At 52.0% G+C, this 27939-nt stretch overlaps 1 protein-coding gene across 2 annotated transcripts; it reads left to right on the plus strand.

The window, feature by feature from the left end:
• Positions 1 to 3076: 3076 nt before the first annotated feature.
• On the plus strand, positions 3077 to 27277 carry GNG2 (G protein subunit gamma 2). Of its 2 annotated transcripts, none has more exons than XM_068192062.1 (4): positions 3077 to 3247; positions 24490 to 24556; positions 25601 to 25716; positions 26533 to 27277. In XM_068192062.1, exons 3-4 carry the CDS (start codon positions 25630 to 25632, stop codon positions 26659 to 26661), a joined length of 216 nt encoding a protein of 71 aa, XP_068048163.1. In that variant the 5' UTR covers positions 3077 to 3247; positions 24490 to 24556; positions 25601 to 25629; the 3' UTR covers positions 26662 to 27277. The 2 variants fall into 2 exon arrangements, with proteins under 2 accessions (XP_068048163.1, XP_068048164.1); XM_068192063.1 differs by lacking the exon at positions 3077 to 3247 and adding an exon at positions 17293 to 17392.
• The last annotated feature ends 662 nt before the right edge of the window (positions 27278 to 27939 follow it).

The raw sequence follows: 27939 nt of genomic DNA on the forward strand, positions 1-27939 counted from the left end.
CGTGGGGCTCCCGCAGTGTCCCCAGAGCGGCCCCGGGGGGCTCCCGCAGTGTCCCCGTGTCCCCAGAGCGGCCCCGGGGGGCTCCCGCAGTGTCCCCGTGTCCCCAGAGCGGCCCCGGGGGGCTCCCGCTGCCACCCTTTGGGGATGCTCCCAAAAGGTGGGAGCTGCTGCTGCCGCTGTGGCTGCTGGCACGGCTGGTTCGGGCTGGTTTGGGGCTGGTTTGGGATGTTTTGGGGCTGGTTCGGGCTGGTTTGGGATGTTTTGGGGCTGGTTTGGGATGTTTTGGGGCTGGTTGGGGCTGGTTTGGGATGTTTTGGGGCTGGTTGGGGCTGGTTTGGGATGTTTTGGGGCTGGTTCAGGCTGGTTTGGGATGTTTTGGGGCTGGTTGGGGCTGGTTTGGGATGTTTTGGGGCTGATTAGGGCTGGTTTGGGATGTTTTGGGGCTGGTTGGGGCTGGTTTAGGATGTTTTGGGGCTGGTTGGGGCTGGTTTGGGATGTTTTGAGGCTGGTTGGGGCTGGTTTGGGATGTTTTGGGGCTGGTTCGGGCTGGTTTGGGATGTTTTGGGGCTGGTTTGGGATGTTTTGGGGCTGTTTGGGGCTGGTTTGGGATGTTTTGGGGCTGGTTTGGGGCTGGTTTGGGATGTTTTGGGGCTGGTTTGGGATGTTTTGGGGCTGGTTTGGGATGTTTTGGGGCTGGTTGGGGCTGGTTTGGGATGTTTTGGGGCTGGTTCAGGCTGGTTTGGGATGTTTTGGGGCTAGTTTGGGATGTTTTGGGGCTGGTTGGGGCTGGTTTGGGATGTTTTGGGGCTGATTAGGGCTGGTTTGGGATGTTTTGGGGCTGGTTCGGGCTGGTTTGGGATGTTTTGGGGCTGGTTCGGGCTGGTTTGGGATGTTTTGGGGCTGGTTTGGGATGTTCTGGCGCTGGTTGGGGCTGGTTTGGGATGTTTTGGGATGTTTTGGGATGTTCTGGCGCTGGTTGGGGCTGGTTTGGGATGTTTTGGGGCTGGTTTGGGATGTTTTGGGGCTGGTTTGGGATGTTTTGGGGCTGGTTGGAGCTGGTTTGGGATGTTTTGGGGCTGGTTGGGGCTGGTTGGGGCTGGTTTAGGATGTTTTGGGGCTGGTTTGGGATGTTTTAGGGCTGGTTTGGGATGTTTTGGGGCTGGTTGGGGCTGGTTTGGGGCTGGTTGGGGCTGGTTTGGGGCTGGTTTGGGCTGGTTTGGGATGTTTTGGAGCTGGTTTAGGATGTTTTGGGGCTGGTTTGGGATGTTTTGGGGCTGGTTGGGGCTGGTTTGGGGCTGGTTGGGGCTGGTTTGGGGCTGGTTTGGGCTGGTTTGGGATGTTTTGGGGCTGGTTTGGGATGTTTTGGGGCTGGTTGGGGCTGGTTGGGGCTGGTTTGGGGCTGGTTTGGGCTGGTTTGGGATGTTTTGGGGCTGGTTGGGGCTGGTTTCGGGCTGTTTTGGGGCTGGTTTGGGATGTTTTGGGGCTGGTTTGGGATGGTTTGGGATGTTTTGGGGCTGGTTGGGGCTGGTTTCGGGCTGTTTTGGGGCTGTTTGGGGCTGGTTTGGGGCTGGTTTGGGATGTTTTGGGGCTGGTTCGGGCTGGTTGGGGCTGGTTTGGGATGTTTTGGGGCTGGTTTGGGATGTTTTGGGGCTGGTTTGGGCTGGTTTGGGCTGGTTTGGGGCTGGTTTGGGATGTTTTGGGGCTGGTTTGGGCTGGTTTGGGGCTGTTTGGGGCTGTTTTGGGGCTGGTTTGGGATGTTTTGGAATGTTTTAGAGCTGGTTCGGGCTGTTTTGGGGCTGGTTTGGGACGTTTTCGGGCTGTTTGGGGCTGGTTTGGGACGTTTTTGGGCTGTTTGGGGCTGTTTTGAGGCTGTTTTGGGGCTGGTTTGGGGATGTTTTGGAGCTGTTTGGGGCTATTTGCGGCTGTTTTGAGGCTGTTTGGGGCTGGTTTGGGGTTGGTTTGGGATGTTTGGGGCTGTTTTGGGATGTTTTGGGGGTTGTGCTCCTCCCCAGCTCTGCTGTACCCCCTGCCCCAGCCCTGCCTGGGGGACACAGGTACTTCCTTTCATAAAATCATGGAATTCCAGAGTGGTTTGGGTTGGAAGGGACTTTAAATCCAATCCCATTCCACCCCCTGCCATGGCAGGGACACCTTCCATGATCCCAGGGTGCTCCAAGCCCTGTCCAACCTGGCCTGGAACAATTCCAGGGATTTGGGGCAGCCCCAGTTTCTCTGGGCACCCTGTGCCAGGGCCTCACACCCTCCCAGGGAAGGATTTCCATGAGGACACAGCTGGGCTGGGCAAATGGAGGAAAGGGAAAAGCCACCTTATAAAAACCCTCATGCCTCCAAAATCTTCTACCTGAAATCCCCCAAACTGGGCACGTGGGCTGATACTGACTGAAAAGAAAATGTGTAAAATACTGAGTGATCCCCTGAGCCGTGCCCTACATGGGAACTTTGGAGTTGGGAAGGGTGTGAGGGACAGGGAGGGGTTTGGGTGTGCCGGGGGATGGGGGCTGTTGGTGAGGGATCCAGGATTTTGGGGGGCTGCAGGGACATGGAAGGATCCAGGCATGGGGTGTTCGGAGCAGTGCAGGGGGTGAGAGAGGGCAGGGATAGGTTTAGGGGGGCTGTGGGTGCAGGGATGGGTGTGGGGGGTTTAGGGGTGTTGTGGGTGCAGGGGGGGTTCAGGATATGGGGTGCGAGGGGGCGGGTGTAGGAACTGTGGGCGCAGATGGGTGTGGGGCCGGCACGGAGCGTGTGTGGGGTGCAGGGTCGGGGCGCGATGGGGTGGACAAGCGGCCATACAAGGGACAGGGACAGGGACAGGGACAGGGACAGGGGATGGGCAGAGCCAGGGAGAGGGACCCGCGCAGGGCGCGGGGCAGGGGAGGGGGCAGCGGGGTCTGGGCAAAAGCGATCCGCAAACGCCGGGGGAGCGCAGAGGAGAGGAGAGCAGCAGCAGGAGAAGAGGAGGAGGAGGAGGAGGAGGAGGAAGTCGGGGCTGAGCCGCTTCCTGTAGGCAGCGGGATGAGCGCAGACAAAGCTGGGTGGGGACTCGCCGCTCGGGGCTGCTGCTGACCACCATCCTCCTCCTGCTGCGGCCGCATCCCTCCGGCCCTCCCTCCTCCATCCTTTCCTCCATCCCAGCGTCCGTCCGTCCGTCCATCCCTCCCTCCATCCCTCTGTCCGTCTGTCCGTCCCGCCGCCGCCCGCCCCGCGGGGACCGGGGCACCGCTTCCAGGTACGGCCGGGCGCAGCGGGGAGGGGGCTCCGGGCACTGGGGGCACTGCGGGCACGGGGGGCACCGGGAGGGCTGGCACTGGCCCAGGTGGGGCTGGCCAGGGCGGTCCCCACCCCTGCCCCCCGCTGCCACTGACCCCCGTGGGGACCGAGCCGCTCCTAAACCGGCAGAAAATCCCCCCCGAAATCCCGCAATCCCCGCAGCCCCCGACCCCACGGGGACCCCGCGGTCCCGGGGGGCGGTGGGGGCGCGGGGGTCCCACCCTGCCGGGGGCTGGGAGCCGGGGAGGTGCTTTGTGCCGGGAGTTCAGTCTCGCAACAAAGGTTGGATTTAAAGGCTTTGATCCTCCTTAATCAGCTGATTTGCCATCACAGGCAAGGCTTTCTCCGTGGATGAATGAGACGTAGTGTTCTTTCTTTCCTGATTTTTTCTTAATCACTGGAAGGAAGGAAGGAAGGAACAGGGAGACTTTCCCAACCCCAAATCCCTGCAGCAGCCTGTGCTGGGATCAGCCCCAGGCTGGCTCGGGGGGATTTGGGGGTGATGTCCATGCAGGTCCACCCTGCCATCCCTACAGCGCTGTCCCTCTCCTTTCTATCAAAATCCGCGTTTTTCCCAGCAGTGCTTTGGGTGAAGGATTCCCGGGAAAACCGCCGGCAAGATGAGCTTGAGGAAAACTGGTCCAGGGCTCGCTTGCCCCAGTGGGAGGGGGGAATCCAGCAAAAAACTGACACAGGGAAGATTTGGAATAGAAATTAGAAGGAAAATCCTGGCTGTGAGGGTGTGAGGCCCTGGCACAGGATTCCCAGAGGAGCTGTGGCTGCCCCAAATCCCTGGAATTGTTCCAGGCCAGCCTGGACAGAGCTCGGAGCAGCCTGGGCTGGGGGAAGGTGTGGGTGCCAGGGAGTGGAATGGGATGGGCTTTAAGGACCCTTCCAATCCATGGCAGTGATTCCACGTTTCTCACCTCCTTGGTGGAAAATGATTTATATTTAAGGACAATCCTGGCGCACAGCGATACCCCCTCATTAATCAATTACTAATGAGCTGCTAATGAACTTAGAGCACGGTGCCCGAAGGGCAGTGGCTCGGAGCAGCAGTGATCTGCCTCTGCTGTTCCTGCTGCTGCCTCTGGGCATTTATTTCCTTCCCCATTTCACTCTGCCCTCCCGAATTGCTCCCGATCCATCTCCTCACCAGCGATCCCGTGCTCCTCACTCCTGGAAAAGGGGCTGGGGCCGTGTGGATGGGTGGCAGCAGGCTGCAGCCAGGCACTGAGGATTTTTCCTTATAACTGGATTTCCCTGAATGCAACTGGAGCATGCGATTTTAATCCTCTTTCCTACCATATGGCTGCTGGCTGGATTGAAATATGACTCAATTAATTATTGCCAGGAAAGCCCCGGGGCCAAGCCTTTCTCTGGGAGGGGGTTTGGAGGTGCTCCCGGGGTTCTAATGGGGCTTTTCTCGCCCCGTGCTGTGGGATTCAGGGATGTGGCTCAGCCCCATCCCACCCCAGCTTCTGTGTTGGCCCTATAAGGCTGGGCATCGCCCCAGCTGCTCCTTGGCACCAGTTTTGGGGCTTTTTCAGGCATTTCCAGCCTTGAAGGAGGAGGCAGGGATGCTGCTGGATGCAGTGTGCTGCCGGCTGCTCACCTGGAGCACGAGTCTGGCAGTCTCAGCATCACCTGGATAACAACTGGAGGCAGCCTCGTCCCCAAAATGGGATATTCCCAGCTTGGCAGGACCTGTGGTCCTCACACGGTGCCTGCACATGCCCACCCTCTCTCCCACATTCCCTGGGAGCTGCCAGCTTTGCTCCCAGGGGATAATGCACCAGCATGAAGGATCTCGTGGGGTTTTTTCTTGCAGTCATGAGCTGCTGGTGGCTTGGTGGGGCACATTTTGGATCTGGGGGAGGTGATAACTGAGGCTGCTTCATGGCATGGGCATTCTCAAGACCAGGAGCAGGCAATCCCAGAGGGATTCCCATGGATTGATGGCTGTGAGATGGTGAAGAATATTATTATTATTATTATTATTATTATTATTATTATTATTATTACTGTTATTAATCCCCAATACCGCCTGCTGCTTTGCCACCCCATGCCAAGTGGAAAATGCAATAAGAATGCAATTTTCCCGGGGTGGGCAGTGCCATCCCACCTGGCAGCCCCGTGGATGCTCCCGCTGGAATTCCAGGGGCTCCTGAATCCCGGTGAGTCACCGGAGGAGGACAGCCAGGAACCGGCGCTGGCTGTTTCCATAGTAATTAGGGCTGGAGAGACGGTGCTGGAGCCCCACGGACCCCCCGTGTCCCCAAAAAGAGCTGCCCAGGGGCAGCTGTCCCGCTCCACCCCGCTCCATCCCACCGGGATGCTCCAGGCGGGCACGCCCGGGACACGTGCGGTGCCACCCGGCACCACGGGGCTGCTCCCTCCCGCTGGATCGCTGGGATTTAGGGGTTCACCCTGAGAAAACGGCATTTTAGGCACGAGTGGCATCAATTCTCAGCGGGACTTCCCCAAGGGTCTCCCTCCTGAGCCCGGAGCGGGATGGGAAAAGTGGGATGTGTCCGGGTGTATTCACAGCCAGCATGGAAGAGGGAGGATCGAGCTGAGGGACTAGGTTGGATTTTCATTTTTTCTTGCTTTTCAGGCTCTCCCCTTGCTGTTCTCCCTCTCTGGGCTCAGCATCTTTGTGGGGAGGAGGGATGAGGGCAAAGGCAGTGGGAACGAAACCCCATTCCATGGCAAAGGATGTGGCTGCATCCTGCTCCACGGAGCAAGGGATTTTTCCTTGTCCTCGCACAGTTTTATTCCCCGCTCTCTTCCAGCCCAGCTTCCCATGTGCATTTTTCCTTCTGGGTGCCTCATGCGTGGTGCAAACCCCCCAAATCCACTCCCTTTAGAGCACAGGAGTGGCCTTGTCCACCCAAAATCCCCGGAGGGAATGGCCAGGGGGGGTCTCCTGGTCCTGCTGCTCGTGGGGAAGCTCGGGGTGGCTGCAGGGACAGGGGCTGTGGCTTGTGGTGAGGCAGCTCTGAGCTGGGAAGGACAGGATCCAGCTGGATGGATTTAGCTCCATGGAGAAGCCAGGCTTGCTCCAAACCCCATCCAGAGTGGCTGGGATGGTGCTGGTCGGGTGTGGATGTTGGATCAGGCCAGTGATTAATTAATGATGCCTTTGATTAAAGGGAATCGAGCTGCTGGGTGGGCAGGGAGGCAGCTGGATGCAGGAGCAGGGAATGACAGGAGCAGGGAATGACAGGAGCAGGGAATGACAGGATTAGGGGATCAGGGAATCACAGGAATAACAGGATCAGGGAATGACAGGATTAGGGGATCAGGGAATCACAGGATCAAGGAATCACAGATCAGGAAATTACAGGATCAAGGAATCACAGATCAGGGAATCACAGGAATAACAGGATCAGGGAATGACAGGATTAGGGGATCAGGGAATCACAGGATCAAGGAATCACAGATCAGGAAATTACAGGATCAAGGAATCACAGATCAGGGAATCACAGGTGGCTTGGGTTGGAAGGGATCTAAGAGGCCATCTGGGATGGGCTCGGATACAGCCCCGCTGAGGCTGGAGTCTAAAATCACTCATCTCCTGCATTTCACGTGGGAATGATGGACTCCACGCACCAGGACCAGTGGGGATAAAAATCCCTTCTGAAATGACATTGGGCCAAGCCTTGAAAAATCAGCACCTTGCAGCTGAGGCACCCTGGATAATTCCTGGGAAGCAGCTGCACCAGGACCTGCTTATCCTCCCAAACACAATTAGTTTTCACCTTATCTCGTCCTTCCCTGGCTTTTCACTCAGCAGTTTCCTTCCCCTCTTGTCTGTCATCATCACCCTCGTTAGAGCCCGGGTTAATTAGTTTATCCAAGGGAAGCTCTGAGTTCTCTGCTGTTCTCGTGCGGATTCCGGAGCTGCAGGTTGGTTATTCCAGGGGTGTTGCTGTGCTCCCCACAGAGCTGCTCCCAGCAGCTGCTGGGTAAGCTCCTTTAGCTGAGCTGCTGGCTCACTTTAACAGGTTTATCCTCCTCTTTGCTCTCCCGAGGGCTTTGGGAGGGAAAGTTGCCTCTGTCCATCCCCTGATGCTCCCCAGGAACAGCTTTCCTGCCTGGAAAGGTCCTGGGTGGGCACAGCAAGAGGGATCTGTGTGGGAAGGGGCTGCCTTGGAGCCCATCAGGGATTTGTGCTCCTTCCTGGGTCACATGAAATCCCCCAAAAGGGGAAAACTCCTTGGCAGAGCACGGGATATTCAAACTCCTCGGTGTTCCTGATGTCACAGGGCTGCTCAGCATCCTTCCTCCTGCTGCATCCTCCGGCCAGGGGGACAAATCCCAGCCCCAAAGCTTGGCTGCTTCCTGCTTTTCCTGTGCCTCGAGCTGCCTGTGCCCATCCCTGCAGGCAGAGCCAGCAGCTGCAGCGGGGACCACAGGGACATCGGTGTCCTGTGCCACCGCCGGCTAATTCTGGCACATTCCCAGGGTAAATCCGTGCTGAGGATCCTCCCTCTCCTCCTGCACCTGCCTGGGTAGGAAGAGCCCCGGTGTTCCCAAGGCTGGCACCTCCAGGAGAAGGGTGACACTGCCGGGAGGGTTCATGTGCTAATTAGGGTCATGACGGTCATTAACGTTGTCTCTCGTGCTGCTCTGCCGGGAAACTTCAGGCTTAGAATCGTGGAATTGTTTAGGTTGGAAAAGCCCTCTAAAATCTTCCAGTGCAGCCATTGCCACCCATGTCCCCAAGTGCCACCATGCCCACGGCTTCTCAATCCCTCCAGGGGTGGGGACTCCACCCTGGGCAGAGCGTGCCAGTGCCTGAAATTCCTCTGCAATTTTTGCCAATTCCCTTTTAATAGTTTGTTCTCCCTGGTTCCTTTTCCAAGGAACAGACGTGGCGCTGAGCCAGGGAGAGCCACGGTGGTGGTGGCTCTCTGGGGACAGGCAGAGTGTCCCTGTGCAGCCACCAGAGCCTGCAGGGGTGTGGAGGAGCTGTGTTTGCTCTCTTGTTCCCATCTGGGCTGTGTCCCAGAGGAGAGAGCAGGAGCTGGATGAAGCTCAGGAGTATTGAACCTGTTGCAGCATCCCCTGGGATGGCACAGGGAGCACTGCCAGGTGTCCAACAGGCACAACCCGGGGTGTGATCCCTTAAGGGGAGGATTCTTGGGGTTTCAGTTGTCCTGAAATCCTCCCCTAAGCCATGAGTTCCTGTGCAGGAGCTGTGGGTTTGGAGGAGCTGTGGTTTGGGGTGGTTTTGGGTAAGAAAGCACCAGCTGTCAGCTGATGTGAGATGCTCAGCACTGATTTGATTCCTCTTCGGTTTTGCTTTGGAGCAGGTGCAGGGAAGGAGGATAAAGAAGGTGTTGAGAGTCAGGGGTGCCAGGAAAATGTCTTCACAATCCCACTGTCACCAGGGGATACCAGGACAGTGCCAGTGTCTCTGCCTGTGACGTTTGTCATCGTTGTTTTGTCTGCAGCCAAAGGGCCTCTGCACAGGAACCTTGGGAGAAACAGGCAGGGCTTGGTCTGAGCCTCCTGAGGAAAAATTCTCAGTGCCCAGAGGAGCCATGGAGCTGCTCCAAGGGCTGGAGCTGCTCTGGAGCGGGGCTGGGAGAGCTGGGAATGGTCACCTGGAGAGGAGAAGGCTCCAGGGAGAGCTCAGAGCCCCTTGCAGGGCCTGAAGGGGCTCCAGGAGAGCTGGAGAGGGACTGGGGACAAGGCATGGAGGGACAGGACCCAGGGAATGGCTCCCACTGCCAGAAGGCAGGGATGGATGGGAGATTGGGAAGGAATCTCTGCTCTCACCCATCACTCAGGGCAGGTCAGAGCTGTCCCCATGGCTGTGGTGTGTGTCCATGTGGGTCCAGGAATCCCCAGGATGTCCTGCAGGAACATGGCTGGGTCTTCTCCATGCTCCGGGTCTTCTCCATGCTCCGGGTCTTCTCCACGTTCTTTCTGAGGGACTTCCTGGCCCTTCTCTGGTTCTGCAGCAGTTTGGGGTCCTGAGTTGGGGACCAGCCATCACAACCTGCCTGGACTTCTTCTAATCAACCTCCAGGCCTGTGGCTGCTGCTGGGGCAGCTCTGATCCTGCTGGAAAGGGCCCAAGCAGACATTCCCCACCTTGGGAAACGCTGAACATTGACCAGTCTCCCAGGTGGATTCCATGGCTTTGTGTAGAACCTTGGGAAGGGGCAAGGACCCGGTGGGGACAGAGCTCCAGTGTGACCCTGGGGCAGTTTTAGGTGTTGGGAAAGGCTTTGGGCTCAGTTCTTGCTGCATCCCCTGGATGTTTAAAATCCTGGAGACGTGGCGGTGCTTGTGTGGTGCTGGCAGGGCAGGCTCCATCAAAACCCCTTGCATTATTTATCAGCTGATTTAATATAATTGCTCAGCCTCACGTCCTTGCTCAGGGATTTGTATCTGCCTCTGGTGCTTCCCTCACTCCCCACTTAATGCCAGTGCTGGGGGAAACTCTCCCTCCTCCTTCCTCCCTCAGCACCATGAATAAAAACGGGGAATAAAGGGAATAAAAAGATTATTTTAATGCAGTGAGCCAGGCTTAAGGAGAGGTATAAGCAACAAATAAGGGAGAGGTGCTGATTATTATTTTTTAAGCCTAAAATCCAAGCCCTGTGTAAGTGTTTCTGTTAAATGGTGTAAAAGTTAGGCTGGTTTGGAATCCACGCTGCTCCTGCATCCTGCCTGGAACTGAGAGCCCCCAAAGAGCAGCTGCTTCCAGTGACTTCCCAGCTCAGGAGGAAGACAGGAACCCACTGAAACAGAGGTTTCCCGGCAGCAGGTAGGCAGGGAAAGGTGTTTATCCCCGGGGAAGGCAGCTCGTGGTGCAAAGGCAGCGATTCCAGAAGGATTAAACCTCTGGGAGTGGGCACGGGATGGGAAGGGAGGGAATCCAGCTCTCCTGTGCTGCTTCATCCAGGCTTTGCAGCCTTCCCCGGCCTCGACATTCTTCCTCCTTTATTCTTTTTTGCCGTGCAAGTGTAAAAGCACCGCCCAGGCTGCGAAATCCCGGGCTGTGCCGAGGCTGTGCCACCCCCAGCCGGGCTGCTGGGGAGAGCGGCGCCCTTGACTCAGCAGGAAGCCTGGCAGGGATGCTCTGGGGGCAAAACGGGCTGCTGCAGGGCTTCAGGGCTCGGTAGGGAAGGTCAGGGGCTGTGTGTGGAGGTGGGTAAGAGATGAGGGTGGGTGAGGACAGGCCAGGGAATGGGGTGGGAAAAGCCAATTTTGCTGTTTTGCAGGAGCAGCGTGGTCAGGGAAGATGTAGGTGGGTCAGGCCTGGAGCAAAGGGAAGCTGCTGAGCACATGCCCCCCCCCCCCCCCTTTTTTTTTTCCTCCTTTTTTGCTTTTTTTTTCCTCTCTTTTCCCCCTTTTTATTTCTCTGTTTTCCCCTCCTTTTGTACCCCTTTTTTCCTCTCTTTTTCCTCTTTTTATTTCTCTGGTTTTTCCTCTTTTTATTTCTCTGGTTTTATTTCCCTCCTTTTGTACCCTTATTTCCTCTATTTTCCCTCTTTTTATTTCTCTATTTTCCCCCTCCTTTTGTACCCTTATTTCCTCTATTGTTCCTCTTTACTTTCCCCCTCTGCTAAACCCTCCCCTGTTCCATGTGGATCCCCCACCTGCACATTGGGATGTGGCCCTCAGCAGACGCTTTACTCACTTCTCACTCACTTCTTTACTCACTTCAGGGATGTGAAACCCTCCCAGCCCCAAGACAACGGGGTTTTACCCCACAACCCACGCCTAAAACACACCAAATGCCCCAAAATGATCACACAACTCCCATCTCCATGTGGTGCAGCCACTATTGGAGCAGCTCTGAAGGCACCAGCTCTGGATGCTGTGAAAAACCTGAAAACTGGAAAAGAAATGCTGCCGCTGCTGCCTCAGGGTCCCTGCCCCAGTTCTGCCTCGCTGGCCGTGCCCTCCTCTCCTCGTTGCTGGGAAGGGCCCAGGTGTACACCCTGCCTACTTTAGCCTGGAATGCAGCAGGGCCCAGGGGAGAGAGAGGCAGCAGCGGGGCACGGAGTGAAATTTAATTGGGATAATATGGGTCACAGCAGCAGCACCAACAGCCTACTTCTGCCAGCCCGCCCAAATAACCCGGTTTGAGCTCTGCCAGGGCTCCAGCTCCCTGCCCAGATCCCCACACACATCCCTCGGTGCAGCCCTGCCTGCATTCAGTTCCTGCAGCCCTGCCCAGATCCATGGTGTGCATCAGGCTGGGTTTCAAAAGCCAGGTGTCTGCTGAGGAAGGCAGGAGCCTGACATGGAAAATGCAAACCCCTTCCCTCTGAATTGGTACAGTTTTGAAATTAAGGGGTTCTCCGGCAAAGATATGGGAGCAGGCATAACAGTTATTTATTAGGAAAATTAAAAATACAAATGCTATAGTATAAACAAAAAATAAAGATTCCCAAATATTGAATAAGGATGTCCAAATCGTGGAGAATAAAGATGCCCAAATTGTGGGGAATAAGGATGCCCAAATCCTGGGGAATAAGGATGCCTAAATACCAAGGAATAAGGATGCCCAGATACCGGAGAATAAAGATTCCCAAATATTGAATGAGGATGTTCAAATCATGGGGAATAAGGATGTCCAAATCAAAAGAAAACAAACCCCTGCCAGGGTCAGAGCAGCCCTGGCAGTCTGTGGGTCAGGGAGGTGGCAGCAGTCCCATCCCATGGTGGCTCAGCCCTCCTGCAGTGCCAGCTGTGCTTCTGCTGGAGCAGGGATCCTGCACAAGGCTGGAGTTTTCCTCTGAAGCTCCAGGGCTGCTGGAGATGGGCCTGGGCTTCCTCTGGGAATGCAGTGGGGAAGAAAGCTGCTCCTCTGGGAATGCAGTGGGCAAAGGCTGCTGTGGTGTTCCAAGGTCAGATTGTATCCAGGTAGGAATGCTTGGCTCCTCCCCTGGGTGGAGCATCTCCCCATGGGATGATGGAATTTTCTCAGCCATGCAGGGACACTCACTGGCCATGAACAGCAGAGATCTCCTGGAGGGAGGATTGGCTGTGGGAGGGATAAAGAAACCTGCCCAGAGAACAGAGGATAACTCCCCAGCTCTGACAGATGGGGACAGAACACACACCCCCATTTCCAACCTAAGAGCATCCCTGCCCACATCCTGCTCACATCCCTGCCTGCAGCAGCTCCTGCAGCCCTGCCTGCATCCCTGCCCTGAGCCACACCTGCATTCCTCTCTGGATCCCTGCCCACATCTGTGTATCCCTGTCTGTAGCTCTTCCTTCATCCCTTCCGGCATCCCTGCCCCCATCCCCCTCGGCCTGGGGACTCCCCTCTCACAGCCTCAGCTTTGCCAGGCTGTGAAACATCAGAGCCAGCACAAGGCACAGAAAATTCCTTTTCAAAGTTATGGATTGTGAAAATACAGAATGCACAGGGTAATTTTTTCCCTTCTCCCCCTCTTTTTTTGCTTTTATCCCCCTCTGTTTTTCCTCTTTTTATTTTTCTATTTCCCCCTCTTTTTGTACCTTTATTTCCTTTCCTTTTCCTCTTTTTTTTCCCCCTCAGAAACCTGCTAAATCCTCCCTGTTCCATGTGGATCCCCCACCTGCACATTGGGATGTGGCCCTCAGCAGACGCTTTACTCACATCTCACTCACTTCTTTACTCACTTCAGGGATGTGAAACCCTCCCAGCCCCAAGACAACAGGGTTTTACCCCACAACCCACGCCTAAAACACACCAAATGCCCCAAAATGATCACACATCTCCCATCTCCATGTGGTGCAGCCACTATTGGAGCAGCTCTGAAGGCACCAGCTCTGGATGCTGTGAGAAACCTGGAAAAGAAATGGAATCCCTGAATGCTTTGGGTTGGAGGAGACCTTGAAATCATCCGGTCCCACTCCCTGCCATGGGCAGGGACAATTCCCACTATTCCAGGTTGCTCCAAACCCTGTCCAACCTGGCCCTGAACACTTCCGAGGATGGAAGGAAAATTAATACCAAAAAAAAGGTAAAGAAAATTAGAAAATTCCCAGCCTTGTTCCCTCCATGACAAGGATGGGAAGAGAAATACCAGGCAGCAGCCCTGGGAATTGTGTCTCCACTCTCAGCTGGGCTGTGACCTGTTTGCTGTATTTGAAGCTTGAAATAGAGCCTTATGAGTAATGTGGTTCAGGTGCTTATCACCAATTAATTAATTCTTTTGCACGGTGGATACCTAATTAAAGCAGTCTCAGGTAATTCCTGGGGGGTGGGGGGCTCAAATTAATGGGGCTGCTTAACGGGGTTGTTTCTCTGCTGATGTAACTTGTTGGGTGATTCCCAGAGGCTGGAAAGGGTCATTGGGCTCCCTGTGAGTGTTACTTAAAATAAAATTCTAATAAAGGTTTGATTGGGGTGAAATCATCGGAGGATGATTTCTCATCACGAGGATTTCTGCAGCCCAAGGCTTTGCCTGCTGCAGGAGGTTTTATTTTGGGGGGGGGGGGGGAATGGTGAGGCTCTAGCCAAAAAAAAAAAAAAAAAGAAAAGCAGGGATTTGGGGTTTATTTGAGCTGAAAACTGATTTGCAGAGGGGTAGGCCCAGCAGGCTGGCACAAGCCATGGCAAAAGCTACATTTTCCTTCCCATTTCATGTGGTCACATGGAGGGTGCCCCTAAAATAGGATCTTTTAACCAAATCAGGGCAGTGTCTTGTCCCAGTTCCTCCGGGGTGGCTGTGTCCCCATGCCAATGAGCAGGGATTGGGAAATCATGGAATCATTTGGGTTGGAGAAAATCCCCGAGACTGTGGAGTTGAACCATTCCACAACCTTGAATTTGGGGTGATTTGCAGGAATGCATGCTACAGTAAATTCCTTTCCAAAGTTATGGATTATGGAAATACAGAATGCATAGGGGATTTTTTTCCTTGCCCCCCCCTTTTTTTTCCTCTCTTTTTCCTCTTTTTTATTTCTCTTTCCCTCACCCCCTCCTTTTATACCCTTTTCCCCTCTCATTTTCCTCTTTTTTTTGGCCCTCAGAAACCTGCTAAAGCCTCCCCCGTTCCAGGGTGAGTTTGTCCCTTTCCAAATCCTCTTGGAAATGTGGTGTTGACACAGCCAAACACCCAAATCCTCTTGGAAATGTGATGCTGGGAGAAACAACTCCATTTGCAGCTCTCCCTTCATCTTCCCTTCCCTATCAATCCTCATTTGCCATCTTCCCATCAAGATCCTTATCTTGACCCTGGCCAATACTTAAAAGCAGGATGTTAAAAAACTGAAACCCATGACTGGATATGTTAATTAACATGAAGTAATAGCTTTTGGCTGCTTCCCTTAATTAAGGGTCAGGAGTTCAGAGCTGGATGAGCAGATAAGGAAGAAATTCCTGCCTGGGAGGGTGGTGAGGCCCTGGCACAGCTTGCCCAGAGAAGCTGTGGATTCCCAATCCCTGGGATTCAATGCCAGGCTGGATGAGCAGCCTGGGATAGTGGAAAGGGATTGGAATGGGTTGAGCTTTAAGGTTTCTTCCCACCCAGACCAGTCTGGAATTCTGGGATCTGTGTGCTGGAGATAGTCTGATGGATTTGGGGGGATTTCTCAAGCTGTGTGTTCTCCTCTCCTCCACTCCTGTGCTGCAGCAGCCTCCAGTCTCCCGGTGACCTCTGGGTTAACATTTGTTGTTTAACATTTTATTGAACCTTAAAAACCCTACCCAACCCCCCCCAAAAAAAAAAAAACCCATTAAACCTTAAGGCATTTTCATTTTCGCCGCCATGGCAGGGCTGAGCCCTGGTGGAGAGCACGGGGCTGGGGCTGGAGAAGGTGTGCCAGGATGTGTGCCCTTGTCTGTCCTGCTGGGCTGTCACAGCCTGTGACTGCCCAGGCCCCTTCCCTTCTGTGTCACAGCAGGGGGAGATGCCAGCCTTGCTTCCCAGTATCTGGGCATCTTTATTCCCTGGTATTTAGGCATCCTTATTCCCCAGGATTTGGTCATCCTTATTCCCCAGGATTTGGACATCCTTATTCCCCAGGATTTGGACATCCTTATTCCCCAGGATTTGGACATCCTTATTCCCCAGGATTTGGTCATCCTTATTCCCCAGGATTTGAACATCCTTATTCCCAAGGATTTGAACATCCTTATTCCCTAGGATTTGGACATCCTTATTTCCCAGGATTTGGACATCCTTATTCCCCAGGATTTGGACATCCTTATTCCCCAGGATTTGGTCATCCTTATTCCCCAGGATTTGGACATCCTTATTCCCCAGGATTTGGTCATCCTTATTCCCCAGGATTTGGACATCCTTATTCCCCAGGATTTGGTCATCCTTATTCCCCAGGATTTGGACATCCTTATTCCTCAGGATTTGGACATCCTTATTCCCCAGGATTTGGACATCCTTATTCCCCAGGATTTGAACATCCTTATTCCCCAGGATTTGGACATCCTTATTCCCCAGGATTTGGTCATCCTTATCCCCAGGATTTGGACATCCTTATTCAATATTTGAGAATCTTTATTTTCCAGTATCTTGGCATCCTTATTGCCTGATATTTGGACATCCTTATTCCCTAGTATTTAGGCATCCTTATTCCTCAGGATTTGGTCATCCTTATTCCCCAGGATTTGGTCATCCTTATTCCCCAGGATTTGGACATCCTTATTCCCCAGGATTTGAACATCCTTATTCCCCACAATTTGGTCATCCTTATTCCCCGGGATTTGGACATCCTTATTCCCCATGATTTGGACATCCTTATTCAATATTTGGGAATCTTTATTTTCCAGTATCTGGGCATCCTTATTGCCTGATATTTGGACATCCTTATTCCCTGGTATGTAGGCATCCTGATTCCCTGATATTTGGGCATTCTTATTTCCCAGTATTTGGGCATCCTTATCCTTCAGTATTTGAACATTCTTATTCCTCAAAATTTGGACATCCTTGTTCCCAAGTATTTGGGCTTCCTTATTTCCCAAAGACCTGGGAATCCATATTTCCCTCTGTATAAGCTTTCTTATCCCTCAGTATCTGGGCATCCTTATTCCCTGATATTTGGGCAGCCCTGAATTTTCCAGTATTTGGGCATTTTTATTCCCTGGTATTTGGTCAACCTTGCTCTCCAGTATTTGGGCATTCTTATTTCCCATTATTTGGACATCCTTGTTCCCAAAGTATCTGGGAATAATTCTTTTTCCTTTATATGGGCATATTCCTCAGTCTTTGGGTATCCCTGAATCCCCCAGGATTTGGGTGTCCATGTTCCCCAGTATTTGGACATCCCAATTCCTCAGTATCTGGGCATCCTTATTCCTGAGGATTTTAGCATCCCTGAGTTCTCCAGTATTTGGACATCCTTATTCCTCAATATTTGGGCATTTTTATTCCCCAAGTATGTAGGAATTCTCTATTCCCTCTTTATGGGCATCCTTATTCCTCAGTCTTTGGGCATCATTATTCCCCAGGCATCTGGGAATTCCTTATTTCCCCTCTTTGTGGGCATTTGTATTCCTCGGTATTTGGGCAACCTTGTTCCCTGGTATTTGGGCATGTTATTCCATCTTATTCCTCAGAATTTGGGCATCCTTATTCCCCAAGGATTTGGCCAAGGTGAGGGAACACCCAGAGCCTGATCTGCTCCCACCACTGGGATTATCCCTTGTGCACCAACACTTTTTCCCAGGATTTCCCCCCAAATAACAACCCTAGAGCAGCCTGGGGGTTTGCTCAACTCCCAGTGCATTCCCTAGTGGCATTCCCATGGTGCTGGGCCCTTTTTCCAACCCTGGAGCAGGTCTGTGCTCCCTCCCTGTGGCACTGGGATGGAGAGAGCCAGAATCTTGTAGGACCGGTGGCAGGAGGGACCAGAGCAGATGTCCCAGGCTGCTGATCCTTCACCTGAACAATCTTTAAAAAAAAAAAAACAAAAAACCACAAAACCCCTAAAAAACAAAAAAAGGAAGTGGAGGTTGGTTCCTGTTTGCTTCAGTTTGAGCCGTTAGGGGCCTGAGAGAAAAGAAAACCAGCCGGGGCTCCCACTGCACGGGATGGCCACGGGGCAGGGACTGCTCCAGGGAAAGGGGACACGCCAGGAGTGTGGGGCTGGAGCCTCCTGACTCCATCTGGGCTTCGCACAAGGTGAGTGAAGGGCACATCCCATCTCTGACAGCCAGTCCCAGGGCTGGGCTCTTCCTTTAAAGCAAAATTAGGGAAGAGGAAAAGCACGCTTTTGCCTTGCCTTGATAATTCCCATCCTTGGAAATGCCCAAGGCCTGGAGGAGGGAAGGCTCCAGGGAGAGCTCAGAGCCCCTTGCAGGGCTTGAAGGAACCTTCTAAAGCAGGACAGATTTTATAGGGCCTGGAGTGACAGCAAAAAGGGTTTTAATCTAAAAGAGGGTTGATTCAGGCTCAGATATAAGGAAGAATTTTTTAATGGGAGAGTGGGGAGGGTGCCCAGAGAAGCTGTGGCTGCCCCTGGATCCCTGGAAGTGTCCAATGCCAGGTTGGACAGGGCTTGGAGCAGCCTGGGACAGTGGAAGGCGTCCCTGTGAATGACATGGGGTGGGACTGGATGAGCTTTAAGGTCCCTTCCATCCCAAACAATTCTGGGATCAACAACTGGGGCTGAACCAGGAGCCCATCCCACCCCTCCCATTTGGGTTTGGCAGGAGGGATCGGATGCTGCTGGGATAACGAAGCTGTTTCCACGGAAACCGGCTCGTTTTCCCACTCCCTTATCTTTTAATGAATTTATTTATTTATCTGCCAGCACATCTCTGACCTGCAAGCTGCTTCCCAGGGATTTAAACACCGGATTGGACATCCAGGATAAAAAATGGCTGGGAAAGGGAATAAAATCCCTGTGGAGAGGTGCTGGGAGCTGTGGCTGGAACCCCCACTCAGGATTAAGGTTTTCTTTGCCCCATGGAACAAATCAAACTCAGACCACTTTATTTCCTTAAGGAAAGAGTGAAAGATGGGGAATTTGGGAGTGTAAAGGCTCCTTTCCCAGCCAGATCTGTAACTCCTGTTGGGATCAGTGGGACTATCCCATCTCCCACCCTCTGGAAAACGTGGCTCTGCTATTTTCTTTTTTTGCCTGTTGTATTTTAATACTTTTTCTGGATATATTTAGCAATTTTTTTTTTTCAGCTGAGCCACCTATTTTTAGCCATGGCTTTTAGCAAAAGCCACAAGATGCCTGGCAAAGCCACGCAGCCCCTCACGAGGGATTCCCACGCTCCAGCCGGACGGTGACCCTATTCCCAGTTACCCCTTCTGGATGCTGCATCCTGGCTGGTTTTGGGGAGGAAAAGGCAGTTTTTGGGAGATCCTGCTTGTCTCAGTGGGGATGCAGTGAGCTGGGCTGGGAAGCACAGGCCCAGGGAGAAATCCCAGCGTGAATGAGATTTGGGACAAGTTTCTCCATTATAATACCCAGCCTGACTCCACTTCTGGACCAAAGGCCCTTTTTCTGTCAAAAAAAAAAAAACCCTTTTCTGTCCAAAAAATCCCTACTTTTCTGGACTAACTCCCACCATGGGTGATGCTTGTCTGGTAGGAACAATCCTGATCCCTGCTCTCCCCAAAATCCTGGCTGTCCCAGTGGGATTCACCCACTTTGCTATAACAGAGTGGAAAATGCTGGTGCATCAGGGATGGAAAATATGACTTATTTTGCAAGCAAGGAGCAGGGAGGCTGCTGCTTTCACCCCAAAAAGGAGCTGTTTTCAGGGGGGGTGATGCTGCTTTCGGTCTTTGTGGTGAGGGAAGGGAGAGGTTTCGGCCTGGCCAATGTCAGCATTTTCTGTTTCATTCCTGCTTTTCCTTTTGGTTCAGAGAGTTGGGTTTTATGGAAAGCAGAGAAAAAACCTCTCTGGGAGGGGAAAAAAGTCTGGAAAATTGAACCATAGAATCATCCAGGTTGGAAAAGCCCTCTAAGATCTTTCCACCATAAGTTATGGAATGGTTTGGGTTGGAAGGGATCTTAAAGCCCATCTTTTTCCATCTCCTGCCGTGGCCAGGGACACCTTCCACTATCCCAGGTTTCTCCAAGCTCCATCCACCCTGGCCTTGGGCACTGCCAGGGATGGAAAAATGCCATTTTTTTGAAACATTTAGGAGAATTCCAATCTCCACCCACGCGGACCTTGAGCTAAAACCCAACTAAAAGAGGAGAAAAAACTTCTGGAGGCGGTTAAGCTCCGATGCCATGGGTTTGGAGCTGGAGCTGGTGATGGATCCAGCACCAGGCTCCCAAATTCCAGGATCCTCTCTGCTCCACAGCCTCTCATCTCTGTGCAAAGCAGGCAGCAGCTGCTGCCGACGAGGAGCTGGCAAACGAAGCTTAATTACTCCTGCAAGCAGAGCTGGCAGCTCTGGGGTGCCAGAGCCCCACAGGAGCCCGGGCTGGGGGGGAGGGATGGGATGGCAGCTTAGCAGGAGGGCTCAGCATCAAGAAATGCTCCTTTTGCAGTGGCTCTTTTGGGTTGGATGTGCCGTTTGGTGTGGAAATGCATCCAGGAATCCAGGTGGGTGGGACTGACTGGGATGGAGGAGGGCTGCTTGGCCCAGAGCAATGGTGGCTTTTAGCTCAGAGCACTTTAAACCTCAATCTCAGCCCATCAAGCTGCTCCACATCACTGATAAGAGGTGAAGATTCCTCAGGATTTGACATCCTTATTCTCGGGTATTTGGGCATCCTCATTCCCCAGAATTTGGACACCCTTATTCCTCAATATTTGGGCATTCTTATTTCCCAGGTATCTGGGAATAATTTTTTCCTTTATATGGGCACCCTTATTCCTCAGTCTTTGGGTATCCTGAATTCCCCAGGATTTGGGTGTCCATGTTCCCCAGTATTTGGACATCCCAATTCCTCAGAATTTGGGCATCTTTATTTCCCAGTATTTGGGCATCCTTATTATCTGGTATTTGGGCATCCTTATCCTTCAGTATTTGAACATTCTTATTCCTCAAAATTTGGACATCCTTGTTCCCAAGTATTTGGGCTTCCTTATTTCCCAAAGACCTGGGAATCCATATTTCCCTCTGTATAAGCTTTCTTATCCCTCAGTATCTGGGCATCCTTATTCCCTGATATTTGGGCAGCCCTGAATTCTCCAATATTTGGGCATTCTTTGGGAAATTTTTGGGATAGCTGGAATGAGCAGACCAAGAGCTGGCACGGCTGCACCAGGGATCAGGGATGTGCCTCGCTCTTTGCCCACCTAAATCCCAATTTTTGGTGCCTGTTCCAGCTGGGTGCTGCTGGTGACAGAAAAAAAATGTGATTCAAATCTACCAAAGGGTCTTCATTCAGCAGAGAGCAACAAATGAGGTGGGTTTTTGGGAGCTTTTTCAAATAGCAAAGATCAGCAGCAAAATTTTCGTGTCCAGACATTTATTGCCAGCGTTTTTCATGGAATCCCAGAATGGTTTGGGCTGGGAGGGACCTTAAAGCCCATCCCACTCCAGGCCCTGCCATGGCAGGGACACATTCCCCTATCCCAGGTTGCTCCAAGCCCTGTCCAGCCTGGCTTTGGACACGTGGCAGGCTCAGCTTTTCTGGGAAATCTGTGCCAGGCTCACAGGGAAGAGATTGAAGCCAAGCCAAGCTGCTGGAGCATCCTCCTCTCCTTCAACCCCCAGCTCCTCTTTACTCATCGCAATCAATGAAGCAACACCCCGGGAAGTATCCTCAGATCCAGGGAAAAAAGCCAAAATATTTGAGCCTGGCATCTAGAGGGACGTTTATTTTCCAGGCATTGTCTTTCCTAGCAGTGACCTCCCTGCCAGCACGGGGACGGGAAATTCCAGGGGCAGGACTGGAGATGTGGTGGATGCAGAGAGAATGGCTGACCCCATTTGGGCAATCGGGGAATTCCCAGGGTGGTGGAGTGATGGCAGCTCTTGGTCACCCGGGAGCTGTGCTAGCATTATCCCAATTAATCTCCAGGTCCCCTCCATCAGAGCTCAGCTCCTGGCCTTAGGCGGCAAAATCCTTTTGGATTTTTAATTTTTATTTGTATTTTGTATTTTATATTTTTTATATTAAATTGATTCTATTTTATAATTTTATATTTTATAGCATATTTTTATATATTATATATAATATACAAAATATATTTATTTTTTAGTTTTGTATTTATATTTTATATTAAATAGATTAAATTCTATAATTGTGTGGTTTATATTTTATTATTTTATATATTGTATATAAATCTATAAAATATATTTATTTTTATATATTTATATTTTTAGTTTAGCATTTTCTTTTAAATATTGATATTTATTATTAATTTTAATTTTATTATTTATCTTATTTTTATTATAAATTTTCTATTTTTAATTTTTTAATTTCCCGGCCTTCCCATTTTCACAGGGCTGCTCTCACACCCGCTGCTGTTGTGCTGAGCTTTGCCTGCAATGAAAGGAGTTTTATGGCCCTCCCAAGGGAATTCAGGCAGTGCCTTATTTCCCTCACTTAATGGCACTGTGTGCCTGGATAATGGGATTCCTGCCTTGGAGCCCACAGGTTAATGAGTCCTTCCTCATTATTTTCATGCTAATGATGTTTAACACGGCCAGGACATGGATAGTGTCTCTTTTGGGCTCTGTGCTGTAATTACAGCTCGGGATCTTGCCAGCTTGTTTTGATATTTGTCTGTTGTGCAGAGTGGGTTATTTATTACAAATCCAAGGGTTGGATTTGTTCAAAGGGGTGCAAAAAGCTGGAGAGAGACTTTGGACAAGGGATGGAGGGACAGGACACAGGGAATGGCTTCCACTGCCAGAGGGCAGCGATGGATGGGATGTTGGGAAGGAATATGAGGGTGGGGAAGGACTGGCACAGGGTGCCCAGAGCAGCTGTGGCTGCCCCTGGATCCCTGGAATGTCCAAGGCCAGGTTGGACAGGGCTTGGAGCAACCTGGGATAGTGGAAGGTGTCCCTGCCCATGGCAGGGATGGGATGAGATGGGATTTAAGGTCCATCCCATCCCATCCCATCCCATCCCATCCCATCCCATCCCATCCCATCCCTCTATGATAAATCCAATCCAGACAAAAAAAACCCATGGAATTTTGAGGTTTCTCCTGGTGCTTCCACAGCTTCCCGGGGGCACAGTGGGGTCTCCTCTCTCTGGGATTTAAGAGCTGCTTTTGTGCTGGAGCAGCTCCACCAGGGCTGTTTTCCGGGGTGGGACATTCAGCTCACTTTGAAGTGTCACATCCTGCTTTTTTTTTGTTATTCGTGGTGGAGGAAACGCCCCAGGTGTCCCCAGGGGTGGAAATGCTCTAAAACCATCACTGGCGCCAAAATGGTTCTGGTTTCTACTTGAAGCACCTGCAGAGTGGCTGAGCGTGGCCCAGGGTGTGGTGGCTCCTGGGAGGCTCCTCTGAGTTGCCCCAGAGTCCCCAGCATTGTCCCAACAGGCCTGTGTTCCTCTCAGGAGGGTCCCACCCTTCCCTCACCGTATTTTTGGGGCTGTTTTCCCCATTTTAGTGTCCCTAGGGCTGGCTGCAGTAAGAGTAAGGCAGGGTTTCCCTGCAGGAGGGTGGCAGCAGGGTTGGATATATGGAATTATTTCAAGGATCAGGGCTGTAACAGCCATACAGATGCTCTCAGCAGTCCTCCCTGCTCCCATGGATCCTAAACATGGAAGTCCCTGAAGTGATTCCCTGCCAGTGGAGCAGGTCCTTTCACAGAATTCACAGAGTCACTGGGTTGGAAGAGACCTTCGAGATCATGGAGTCCAACCCAGCCCCAGCAGCTCAACCCTGGCACCCAGTGCCACATCCAGGCTTTGTTAAACACACCCAGGGATGGTGACTGCACCACCTCCCCGGGCAGAACATTCCAGAGCTTCATCACTCCTTCAGTAAAAACTTTTTCCTGATATCCAACTTGAATTTCCCTTGGCACAGCTTGAGACTTTGTATGAAAGGGCACAACATGGAATTGTTTAGTTTGGAAAAGCCCTCTGAAGACCGAGCCCTCAGCACTGCCAATCCCACCACTAAGCCCTGTCCCCAAGTGCCACATCCACACATTTTTGGAACCCTTCCAGGGACTCCATTTTCTGCCTAAGGAAAGTCTCTGCGGCACCCAACCCAGTCTTGGTTGAACCTGCTTCTTTCCCAGCTGCTGTGCCAGAACCACGGCACATTCCATGGTGTGGGAAATAGTAAAGGTAAGAAGATTTTTAGAAAGCTGGGAGAGTAGGTTTTAGAAACAGGAAGAGTAGAGAAATTAGAATTAGTTGTAAAGTTTGAAGGTAGGAAAAAGTTACAATAGCATAGTAAATTGTAAGTAAAGTAAATGAGGACATGAGACAATAGCTTGAGTTTTAGGTTTGGTTAAGATGGACTTTAAGACTGTAGAAAAATATGTTTGGTAAGACAGTAGAAGGTTTTAAGCTTAAAAATGGTGTATTGTGTATTGTTAATAGAGGGCACATAAGTAAGTATTGTGTGAAGTACACGTACCTTTAGTGATTGGATGGAACAATTGTAAGCTTTAGCAATATGCTGTTGGCTAGGAAGTTTTTTAAATGTTCTGTAACAAAGAAATCTTTGGCAGCTGCTGGTAGGACGTGAGCTTTTGCTATCTTTCTATTGGCTCAGCTGTGTAATGCTGAGACAATGAGGCTGATGTAATAAAATTCCAAGGAACGTCTCTCAGTTTGTGAAAGGGAAGAAACTTCCCCAACACAAATGGTGCCCCGTGAAGCAAAAGATTCATTTCGGAATCCTTCGCAGACCATTCAGTCTTCAGTGTCAAGAACCCCAGATTAAGAAAATCGAAAGAAGAGGGAAATGGAGAGAGGGCTGCACTCTGCTGCTCAAACCCTGCTCCAGCCACCAAAAAAAGAGGGGAGAGATGAGATGAGATAAACCCCCACGGAAACAATGCGCGGGCTGAGCCGAACCTCCTGCCATGGCCCTGAGGAGAGCAGATCCAGCCAGGAGCTCGGGCTGCCGCTGGGAGCTGGGCTGGAGCATTTTGGCAGCATTCCCCTGGAGATGCTCCTTCCAGCCCAGCACGAGCTCTGTGCACCAGACTGTTCAATCCATGCCCTGTGCACCCTCCAGCCTGCTCGGGGCTGCCAGCAGCCCTGGGCTACTTGCCCGCTGACTGAAACCTCTTCCTGTGCTGAAAACCTTGCTGAATGCAAACAAAAAAATGATGGTCCCACGGAGCTGAGTTTCATTTTCTGTTCTCTTTATTTAAAGGCAGTGAAGGGCCAAGAGGAGCAGAGCTTCCCTTAGAGGCACAGACCAGCGGAGAGATCGGCTTCTGGTAAAAAACAACCCTTCCTCATGCTCCTCTCCTCATCCTCAAACCCGGCTGGCCCTGGCATGACACGTTATCCAAGCACAGGCACCAGTGCCGGGTTGATTCCATCTATAAATCCCATAGATTTATGTGGGATCCCATATAAATCCCATAAAACCCCATAATAAATATAATATAATAAATATAATAAAATAAAATAAAATAAAATAAAATAAAATAAAATATAATATAATATAAGTAATATCTAATAATATATACTTATATATTATTCTGTTCTCTATGATACATTATATAATGTTTATATTATATATAGTCAATTATAATATAGAATATATATTCTATAATTATATTATCATATCGAATGTAGAATATAGAATATGGAATATGGAATATATTTTTATATATGTATATATATAATGTAGCCCCAGTCAGGCAGGAGCACTGCTGGGAAGCCCTTGCTGCTGCAGGAGCTGGATGCTGGGATTCTGCTGCCTCTGCCAGAGCTCACTGCTGGTAGAAGGTGCTGGAAAAACATCCGGGATCCAGCCTGGAGTGGCCTTAATGAGCATCCCCGGCCTGCCTGGGGTAGAAATCCCCAGAAACAGGAAGCTCCCGCATCCTGTTTAGCATCTCAATGTGCAAATTGGCAGCGGGGACAAAGGCAGGGAGGCCAAGGGACACTGGACACATGCTGGGCACCGGCAGGGGCTGGAGGATGGGCAGGGAATGAGTCTGGCACAGAAATCCTGTTCCCTGGGTTTTGTTGCTGTCACAGGCTTTCATGGAACAGCAGACACCAAGGCACAGCTCAGCTGGGCTCCTGCTGCTGCAGGCTGGGCTCTGGACAGTCCCAGTGCCACCTAAGTGGCATCCCTGCTCTGGGGACAACACTGGCACTGTGTCCCTGCCCTGGGTTGGCATCTCCCATCATCACCCCCTCGTTTTGATGGCTCTAACACTCCACACGTGCCACCCCAGCCCATCCTTTGGGGGCTGGCAGGGCTGGGAGCAGCCCAGCAGCTGATCCCGGTGTGTTCCTGCCCGCAGCCCATCCCGGGAGCCCTCCTGGCCCGCCCATGGCTAGCAACAACACTGCTAGCATAGCACAGGCCCGCAAGCTGGTGGAGCAGCTGAAGATGGAGGCCAACATCGACAGGATAAAGGTAGGGATTCTTGGGAGCTGCCTCTGGGACTGCTGGGAGGTGGTGGCTGCTGCCCAAAGCATGTGGAGGGAGCTGGGATGTGGAGCCAGGTGGGGATGCTCTTGTTTTAAGTGATCCTGACGGCCCTGGCTGAAAGCAGTGGGAGATGGGATTGTAGAATCTGGGAATGGTGTGGGCTAGAGGAGACCTTAAAGCCCTTTTTGTTCCAACCCCCTGCCAGGGGCACCTTCCACTATCCCAGGTTGCTCCAAGCCCCATCCAGCCTGGCCTTGGGCACTCTCAGGGGTGAGAGGCAGCTGGAAGCATCACCTGGAGCCCTGTGGGGTGGTGGGAAGGAGGGACTGTCCCCAAGGCATCTCAGCTCCTTGCTGAGAGCTTAAATCCAGGGAGAGATGTGCTCCAGGGCTGGGATGAGCTCTGGCGGCTTGGGAGCTGCTGCCGTGTCTGGAATCAAGAGCGAGGCTGGTGGGTGAGGGCAGGAAACGCTGCTGTGGATGCTCCTGCCAAGGGATGCGTGGGAGAGCCAGCAGGGATGCTGCAGTCAGTCCTTGTCAGGTGAAGGATGGGAATGGGGGAAGCTGGGAAGGCTGGGAATGGGAATACAGGCTGGCAGAGCAGCTCAGAGCCCGGAGGTGAAGAACCAGCCCAGAGCCAGCCCCAGCAGGGACGTGCCGCCGCTCTGTCAGTCAGGTTCTCGTCTCAGATCTGATGTTCCCCACCCAGGGATGCTGCCAGCCCTTCCCTGCTGGTGGCACCTCTCCAGGTGGGATGTCCCCAGCGCAGCCTGTCCCCAGCACAGGGCTCCTCCTTTTGCAGGTGTCCAAAGCAGCAGCAGACCTGATGGCGTACTGCGAAGCCCACGCCAAGGAGGACCCTCTATTGACCCCCGTCCCGGCCTCAGAAAACCCCTTCAGAGAGAAGAAGTTCTTCTGCGTGATCCTGTAAACCCTGGAGGAGCCTGACGGGCACTCAGGCCACCCTGAACACTGATGTAGAGTTTTTAGGAATGGGGACGACCTGCTGGTCCGCAGAATTTAAACAAAAATAAGTATAAAACACGGCCTGGAAGCTACAGAGATGTGCATGTTTAAAGAACCTGGCCACCTTTGGGGGAATCAGATGATCTGCATTGCGAGGCAAAAGATCTGAAGTCTGTAGAGTTGCCTAGAAAGAGAAAAACAAACAAACAAAAAACCCATGTAAAGAATAAATCTGTGTCACTTTTCTGCTCACAAAATTGTTTGATTGTTCCATATTTAAAGCACCAGAGCTGTGCTGAGCAAAGTTAACTGCTAAGGATGTGTATAACCTTCTTGGAATGATATTGTTGGTTTCTTTCCAAGCTAATATTTTTGATTTAAGTTGTCAGATATATAGTGACAGGTTAGGTGGCTGTGCTGTTACTCAATGTCTGGTCTTGTGCTTTTTCATTTCTGGCCGTAGCGTAGCAGGGCGGGTCGAGGGGACACCAGCAGCTCTGTGTCCCCAGCAAACCCCACTTTTTACCATTCTCTCTATGGTTAGCTTTGGTTCTGCAAGTAAAAGTGGTTCCCGTGTCGTGCTTGGTGCTTCCTAGCCCCGTGATGACATTCAGTGGTAGTGCATGAGAGTTTAATTCCGTTCATCCGCTCCAGACTTTTCTTTTCTAGCGTTTGGCACCACGTGCTGGTGGAAGAAGCTGTAGGGAGGGAACAGAGGCGATTCTGAAAGCAAAGAGAGCTCCTGAGATGCCTTAGACGTGCCTGAAATACCTCCTGCCACAGGGCAGGTGCCAGCCCGGGTGCAGGGCGAGCCAGAAATCCGAAAATCAAAGTCGACCACTTCTTTCCAGGTCCTTCCTTTCTCCTACACCTCTGTGCCTCTGCTCTCCTCGCTTGGTCCCGCTCTTTTCCCAGTTCCTGGTAGCACTTCCTTCCCTTGGGGCTGGTCTGGAGTGATGCTGGGATGTTGTTCAGTGCTGGGATGCTGCTCAGTGGTGGGATGCTGCTTCAGGGGGGGATTCTGCTCCATGGTGGGATGCTGCCCCTCCATGGAATGCTGCTCCACGGTGGGACACAACTCCAAAACGGGATGCTACTCCATGGTGGGATTCTGTTTTGGGTGGAATACTGCTCCTCCATGGAATGCTGCTCCACGGTGGGACACTACTCCAAAACGGGATGCTACTCCATGGTGGGATTCTGTTTTGGGTGGGACACTGCTCCTCCATGGAATGCTGCTCCA

This window comes from Anomalospiza imberbis, chromosome 6 (assembly GCF_031753505.1).
Source record: "Anomalospiza imberbis isolate Cuckoo-Finch-1a 21T00152 chromosome 6, ASM3175350v1, whole genome shotgun sequence".
Classification (NCBI taxonomy): domain Eukaryota; kingdom Metazoa; phylum Chordata; class Aves; order Passeriformes; family Viduidae; genus Anomalospiza; species Anomalospiza imberbis.